Here is an 8,524-nt window from a genome sequence, read left to right on the forward strand (position 1 = left end):
GTGGTGATAGTCGTAGTAGCAGCAACAGCAGTAGTAGTAGTAGTAGTAGTAACAGTAGTGGTGGTGGTGGTAGTAGTATTAGTAGTAACTGTGGTGGTGGTGGTGGTGGTGGTAGTAGTAACAGTAATGGTGATGGTAGTAGTAGTATTAGTATCAGTAGTGGTGATAGTAGTAGTAGTAGTAACTGTGGTGGTGGTGGTGGTAGTAGTAACAGTAATGGTGATGGTAGTAGTAGTAATAGTAACAGTAATGGTGATAGTAGTAGTAGTAACAGTAGTGGTGGTGGTAGTAGTCGTAGTAATAGTAGTAGTAGTAGCAGCAGCAGCAGTTGTGTGAAGTTACTGCAAATAGCAATAGCAGGAATGGTGACAGGAGCCGTAGTAGCAGTAGCAGCAGCAGCAGTAGTAGTAATAGTAATAGTAGTAGTAGTAGTAGTAGCTGTGGTGGTGGTGGTGGTGGTGGTGGCAGTTGTATATACGAAATAGCAGAAGTTGTAACAGCAGCTGTAGAAGTAATAGTGGCGGTGGCGGTGGTAATTGTAGTGGTGGCGGCGGTGGCGGTGGTGGTGGTGGTGGTAATTGTAGTGGTGGCGGCGGTGGCGGTGGTGGTGGTGGTGGTAATTGTAGTGGTGGCGGCGGCGGCGGTGGTGGTGGTGGTGGTAATTGTAGTGGTGGTAGTGGCGGCGGTGGGGGACCTACACCTAAAAGCAAGCAACAGTTTTAGTGGCAACAGCAACAACCCAAGTAGTAGCAGTAGCAGCAGCAGCAGCAACGGTAGAGAAATGGGGGAGAGGAGAAGGAAGGTGAGTTCAACTGTACAAGTAGTAGTAGTAGTAGTAGTAGTAGTGACAGTAGGAGTAGAAGCAGCAGAGTAGTAGTAGTAGTAGTAGTAGTAGTAGTAGTTACAGGATCTACAATTATGGTAAAAGTAATGATAGAGTTAATAGTAATAGTAGTAGTGGTATTAGTAACAGAAGTTGCCATTATAGGAGGTGCAGTAGTAGTAGTAGCAGCAGCAGTAGTAGTAGTAGTAGTAGTAGTAGTAGCAGCAGTAGTAGTTTAGGAGTGTGGTAGTACAATTTTAAAGGAAAACGGACATTCAGGTTATTAGATAGCATAGACAAGATGTGGTGTTGAGGTATTCATGCCTTTCTCAAAAGCTATTGATGAAAGCAAAGCGTCATGACATGAAGTGAAGTTTCAATCATCCAGGAGTTGTAGCTAGTGTTGTGAACAGGGAGCTCATGTTTTCTTAAGAAAAGCTAAAACGAATATAGGCGCAGGTGTGGCTGGGTGGTAAGAAGCTTGCTACCTAACCACATGGTTCCGGATTCAGTCCCAGTGCATGGCACTTTAGGTAAGTGTCTTCTACCATAGCCTCGGACCGACCAAAGCCTTGTGAGTGGATTTGGTAGATGGAAACTGAAAGAAGTCTGCCGTATGTATATATATATATATATATATAATATATATATATATATATATTATATATATATATATACACCGGAGTAAACACATAAATGTGAAACAAGGTGGAAAAAAGAGTACTCAAATACCAGTGGTAGAGTAATATGCAAAGTATATATATATATATGAATATATCTATTTGGCATTAGGAAGGGCATCCAGCCGTAGAAACACTGCCAGATCAGACTGGGCCTAATGCAGCCTTCTGGCTTCTCAGACCCCAGTTGAACAGTCCAACCCATGCTAGCATGGAAAGCGGACGCTAAATGATGATATATATATATATACATATACATATACATATATATACATATACGTATATATATATACACACATATATATATATATATGTATATATGTGTGTGTCTGTGTTTGTCCAGCCAAGAGAATTGCTTTCAAATGTTCATTGTTTGATCTCCTGGTTTCACATTCTTCATTTTTGAAAATGTTTGCTCACAGACATAAGTTGTTCCAAACACTGATGCCATATCAGAGGCAAACGAACTCTCATTGCAGGTACTTACCCAAAAGTCACAGTGTAGTGGTGGGCCAGATGAAGTGACTTCCTGAGCTGGATCTGGCCTGTGGGCTGTAGTTTGGTGACCCCTGGCTCTAAGGTTATAGCAGAAATCACTAGCCTCAGGTACCACACAGTAGGACTGAACCTTGAATCATTTGGCTGGGAAGCAAATTTCTTACCAAAGAGCCACTTCTGCAGTGCATTAAAAATGTAATATCTGAAGCAATCCCGGTCCATCTTCACCTATGGGACCCAGGGTGAATTTTTTAGAGACATTTTTTTATTTGGTAAAAATGTGCATCTTACATACCGTTGAATACATCTGTTGTTTCTAATTTAGGTATAAGGGAATCGATTTTGAAGGGAGGGGCAATCTGGTTGACTTCATTAGCTCCAGTAATTAACTGGCACTCTGTTCTTATCAAGCTCGAAACGATGAAAGGCAAAGTTGATTCTGGCAAAATTTGAACTCTGAACATAGAGAACTGAAAGAAATACTGTAACACATGTCTTCTTTCTCTGATGCTCCAACGATTCTAACAGCTTGTTAATTTAGCCCTTAATTTGCATTCAGACCAGCAATGTTCAGGCCCAAATATTCTACCTGTTTTGTGTTCAAACTAACCAGATCAGACCTCTCTTAGCTACCCTGCAATGTCATTCTAAAAGTAAACAAATTTATCATTGAAATCTCAAAGCTTACGAGATAATGTATGATTAATTCAAAACAATTGAATGGAGGGAGCGTGTGGGAGAGGTAGACCCAGGAAGACATGGGACGAGGTGGTGAAGCATGAAGTTTGTATACTGGTGGAATTTCTCACCCAGAACACGGTTTACTTTGAACATACAAAATTTCACACTGTTTAGTTAAAAAAAAATAATTAAAAAATCTGTGTGCCAAACTGAACAGATCCCATAAATCATTTGTGTGGCTGTTATTTCCAGCAGGTCAGAGCAACCAAGATTTTCAAATGTTGACCCTCACAGAGGCAATGTTTGGTGACCAAGGCCTTTGACGATGTGCTGTGCAGGAGAGGACTCATCAAGCCAAGTGAACTGGTGGCGCACAAAAAACCTCACAGAGGCAAAGTGTCTGAGTTCTTTTGGAGCATTGGGCCTCATGGAGGCAATGATCAAGACCTTTGGCAATATGTTGTGCTCGAGAAAACCCATCAAACTTAGCAAAATCGCAGTTGTGGCAGATGATGGTGTCACGCATATGGCACGTAAATGCACCTTGGTGTCACGCAAATGGTACCCGTGCTGGTGTCATGTAAAAGCACCCATTACACTCTCAGAGTGGTTGGTGTTAGGAAGGACATCCAGCCATAGAAAACCATGGCAAATCAGACTGGAGTCTGGTGCAGCCTTCCAGTGTGCCAGCCCTGGTCAAACCATCCAACCCATGCCAGCATGGACAACAGACATTAAATGATGATGATGATGATGATGAATAAATAAGCATTACATATGATGGAGTATTCTGAATGCTAAAGTGTTTAACTGACCATATCTGGTCCAAATCTTCTACTTGTTTTATTTTTCAAACCGGCCAGATTTGGCCCCTCACACCTACCCTACAACTATCATTCTAAAATAAAACAATCACATCATCAAAATCTCAAAGCTGCAAGATAGTATTTGATTAATTTGGCCAGTGACAGTGACATGTGACAGGCTCCCAGTCCACTCTGTAGAGTGGTTGGCATTAGGAAGGGCATCCGGTCGTAGACACCATGCCAAAACAGACAATTGGAGCTTGGTGCAGCTCTCTGGCTTAGCAGTTCCAGTCAAACTGTCCAACCCATGCCAGCATGGAAATGGATGCTAAATGCTGCTGCTGTTGTTGTTGTTAAGCAACAAGATGGGTAAGGGTGATTAGGTGATGAACTAGGGCTTAGGGGCAGGGGAGACCCCAGACCATGGAAAAAAACCAAAAAAACTTTGGTCGTTTTGTTGTAGTCGAGGGCTCTTCGTTGATGCCTAACACCACTGAGAGGTGGCCCTCAGAGTCGCTGGAAATGGAGATCTCCAGATCCAAATTCTTGGACAGCTGCTGCTGCTGATGATGGTGGTCGTGGTCATGGTGATGGTGATGATGATGGTGGTGATGATGATAGTGATGGTGATGATGATGATGATGGTAATAATGGTAGTGATGATGATGATGCATTTGACCGAATAATCTGAGTGCTAAAGGGTTAAGTTTCTTACTTGGGCAGACAGAAGGTCAGTTTTTTTAAAACAAGGGACTTAGTCAGGGGAATTGTTCCTAGAACTTGACTGGTACTTTATTTTTTCGAGCCCCAGAGGGAAGAAAAATGAAGTTGACGTTGGTAGGATTTGAACCTAGGATGTAAAGAGCTGCAACAAATACTTCAAAGCATTTTATCTGACACTCCAAGGATTCATCCAATCTGCCAACCCTTATAACGATATCATCATCATCAATTTAATGTCCACTTCCCCTTGCTTGCATGGGTCAGACAGAATTTGTCAAAGCAGATTTTTTCGCAGCTGGATGCTCTTCCAGTCACCCACCAAACTCTGCCTATTTTCCAAGTAAGGTAATATTTGTGGTGGTTGTGTTGAACCTCGTAACTGGTTAAATCGGAATACAAAGAGTTGGAGTAAATACCAAAAGGTATCTGGTTTAATGTTTTAAGAATTGTGTCAGTGTGATTTTATCTATCGTCACTTCTGGGAATTGAACTCAAAATGCAAAAGGCCAGAATATATGTTACAAGATCTTTTATCTGTTGCTCCAACAATTCTTTGACTTGGCTGAAAAATTTCCCGCTTCTTTGTCATCCCTTTGTTATTAATTCCAAACTTACTCTGTTCCTGAAGGTGATTCTAAGACTAATGAACTCCTTAACCTGTTAGTTCAGCCACCTACTCTGAAGATATGAAATAGAAAGGATAAGATAGAAGGAGAAGAGGGAATGGAAAAGCAGAAAGAAGAAAAGGTAAAGAGAGAGAGAAGACAATTTTGTTGAACAGGCAGTTAACCCATAGTTGCCTGATCTGCTGGAAATAGCAGCCAAAACTCACAAGTACATTAGCATTTACAAAATGTAAAAAGCTATATCGAACAATATAATTTCTGATATACAATCAACAGGACTGTCACAGTTGGAATGTCTCTTGCCATACTTTTATTCAGCTACAACTGATCTGGGAACACACAGCATCAACAAAGATTCTTTCAAGCCAATGACATTCAAACTTTGTATACTGGTAGAATTTCTCACCCAGAACACGGTTTACTTTGAACAAAGTTTCAAGCTGTTTAGTTAAAAAGAAAAATTACAGTTCTATATTTAAAAGATGAGGAATTATGTACATTATTTACAAATGACTAAAACAAATAAAAGAATATATATATATAAACAAAACAAAAGATATTCATAAGAAATTGGTTGTTTTTATTGATGGGATAATATCAAAAATTAAATCAATTATTTTCAAGACAATCAGAAAAGAAAAAAAAAATCTTTCAAGTAATTAATAATAATTTTATAAAAGTTCTCTTTAATATAGGTACAAAGCAGTTTTGAGGGGTGAAAGTTAGTCGATAGCAGAGTCTCAGTACTTTACTGATGCTTTAATTTATCGACCCCGGAAGGATGTCAGGCGAAGTTGACCTTGGCGGGATTTGAACTCAGAACGTAACTGAATGCCGTAAGAAAGTTGTACTGACAACAGTTCCACATACAACGGGGAATGTTGCCAATCAGGGGACACTTTGCTCGTAGCACCTCAGGCCCAAATTTGAAACTGGCCCTACAGAACATAAAAACATGAAACGCAAAAGGAATAATAATAATAATAATCCTGCAAATTAATTTTTCTATGTGGAAGTCAATTCAAGGATACAATCGGTGCCTGGAAACATTGGCAGATTGAGATCGTATTTTCGTTCAAGATCTTGTGGGACAAACCTGCCCCCTAAGTAATGGGTTCGACCTCGGAAGTGTTTGGCACACAATTTCGGTGCCGTCAAAGAGACGAGGGTATCGGGCTGGAGCCCATCTTCAGCGCCTGTCTCCACATCCCACCCCGACGGCACGTCCACGCTCAGTATGGGGCAGCTGACTCTCTTAAGCAAGTCCAAAACCGGAGCGAATGTCCCACGGACCGGACCTTTGAAACTAAAACCAAATATGGCATCGATTATCAAACCGTATTTGCCATCGATGTCCCGTTGATCGGTGGGGAAACTGTCCAAGAACTGTAGATTCATTTTCTCACATTGGAGCCGCAGATTTTTAAAGAGGGGTTTATCGGGACACTTGGGGTAGAATATGGTCGGTTCGCTGCCGAACATCTTCAGGTGTCTGGCACAGACCAAGCCATCTCCTCCGTTGTTTCCAGGACCGCAACAAATGAGGACCGAAGCTCCTTTCAAGAGTGAAGGGTAACTCCGGCCGGCGGCTAAGGCACAGCTGTAACCGGCCAATTCCATCAACTGGTCAACACTGAATCCGTATGTAGTGAATAATTCCTGGTCGATGTTTTGGGCTTCTTCTTGGCGAAGAAATCGAAGTTTAGCGCTGGAAGTCATGATGGATCGAAGCTGAGAAGGTCTTGTCAAAGATCGCCAACAAAACTGGGAGAATATTTGCGTCAACATTCAATGTTTTCTCTTTTTTGTCACCGATTTTGGCATCAATCGAAGAACAAAACGTGCAAATACGAAAGTACCAACAAACAACACCGATTCGTATAACCGGTGTCAGGGTATAAAAAGTCTACCATTAATGATGTTCTGGTTATCATTGGATTCCCTTTTACTCTTTTATTTGTTTCAGTCATGTGACTGCGGCCATGCTGGAGCACCGCTTTTAGTCGAAGAAATTGACCCCAGCAAGTAGCCCTGTACTTATTATATCTGTTTTTTGCCGAACCGCTAAGTTACGGGGACGTAAGCAAACCAGCATCGTTTATCAAGCGATGATGGGAGTGGGGGGCAATACAGACATACAAATATTTACACACACACACATATATTGGCTGTGCTCCAGCATGGCCACAGTCATTGACTGAAACATATAAAAGAATATATATATATACGACGGGCTTCTTTCAGTTTCCATCAACCATATCTATTCACAAGGCTTTGGTCGTCCCGGGGCTATAGCAGAAGATACTTGCCCAAGGTGCCACGCAGTGGGAATGAACCCAGAACCATGTGGTTGGTAAGCAAGCTACGAGAAATGTTTAAAAGAGTAATTGCATTGGCATAAATGCAGTTACGGGAGTGGAAATACAGTAAAACAACTTTCGCAGCGACTTTGAGGGATTCTTTGGTAAATTGAAGATATGCGTCGACCAGAAAATGGTGATGGCAAGACATGGCATTTGTGGGGTTAAGAGTGAAAGGAAGGAAGGAAGGACATTGGTTTCTTGACATAGTTTTAGAATAATGTTCTAAATAAAACAGTGTGGTAGGGTCCTAGGATAATGTCCTGAACGAAAGCTACAAAGCAGAGTCCTAGATTAGTGTCCTGAATAAAATAGGGGAATGGTTCTGTATACAGATGTGAATGTGTGTGTGTGTGTGCGTATGTTTGTTTGTGTGTGTTAGTACGTGTGCCCATGTGCGTGTGTATGCGTGTGTGTGTGTCTTCGCGCGCGCATGTTTAAAAAAAAGTTACGTATATTTTTTTAGAATTACAAACACAGAAATTTAAGTCGGAAATTGGAAAATAAATAAGAGGAGTGAAAATTGAAAATTTATAGAAGAAGCGAAAAGGTCAAAAATTTTTCCCGCCAAGAAACAGCCTGGCGCACTTGATAATTTCTGACTCTATTCTACAGGAATGTTCAATAAAACACTTTAAAAAAACACAAAGAAACCAATTTATTTTGAAATAAAGAACTAGGAGCAAATCAGCTGGAAGCCCTAATCTCCAAAACCTCCCCTCTTTTCCCGCCAAGTTTAATCAGGTTGGTATGTAATGCAAGGGAAATAATTCAGTGTAACACGAATACTCATGAATTTTCTCCCTTGTTGCTTTTCTCTCTCTTCGTTCATATTGTGACGGAAAAATGGATAAATTTTGGTTTAGACCATTTAAAATGATTTTCCTTTTATTTCATTTCTTTTTACTTGTTTCGGTCATTGGACTGCGCCCATGCTGGGGCATCGTCTTAATTAAAAGACCGCATCAGATTAGAAGCTCGCTTTACAAGCACGTAGTTCCAGGTTCAGTCCCACTGCGTTGCACCTTAAGCAAGGGCTTCTGTCATAGTGGTGGGTCGATCAATGCTTTGGAAGTGAATTTAGTAGACGGAAACTGTGGGGAAGCCCGTTGTACATACAAACATACATCCAGTGTTGGTTTGTTTACGTCCTCGTAACATTAGAGGTTCGACAAAAGATAACTAACAGATTTTAAAGTTATGTTCTGGGATCGATTCTTTCGACTAAAATTCTTCAAGATGGTACTCCAGCATGGCCGCAATCCAATGACTGAATCCAGTTCAAAAAGGTAAAAAGAAAAGAGTAAAAAAACGATAAAGGAATGTA

The 8,524-nt window shown here is 41.0% G+C and overlaps 1 protein-coding gene across 1 annotated transcript; it reads right to left on the reverse strand.

Annotated features, from left to right (window-relative positions):
- Nucleotides 1-5,394: 5,394 nt before the first annotated feature.
- Nucleotides 5,395-6,733, reverse strand: LOC115221425 (NAD(P)H-hydrate epimerase-like). Its single transcript, XM_029791605.2, has one exon. It carries the CDS (start codon nt 6,623-6,625, stop codon nt 5,843-5,845), a length of 783 nt encoding a protein of 260 aa, XP_029647465.1. The 5' UTR covers nt 6,626-6,733; the 3' UTR covers nt 5,395-5,842.
- Between the last annotated feature and the right edge of the window lie 1,791 nt (nt 6,734-8,524).

Source organism: Octopus sinensis, linkage group LG18, assembly GCF_006345805.1.
Source record: "Octopus sinensis linkage group LG18, ASM634580v1, whole genome shotgun sequence".
Taxonomy (NCBI): Eukaryota; Metazoa; Mollusca; class Cephalopoda; order Octopoda; family Octopodidae; genus Octopus; species Octopus sinensis.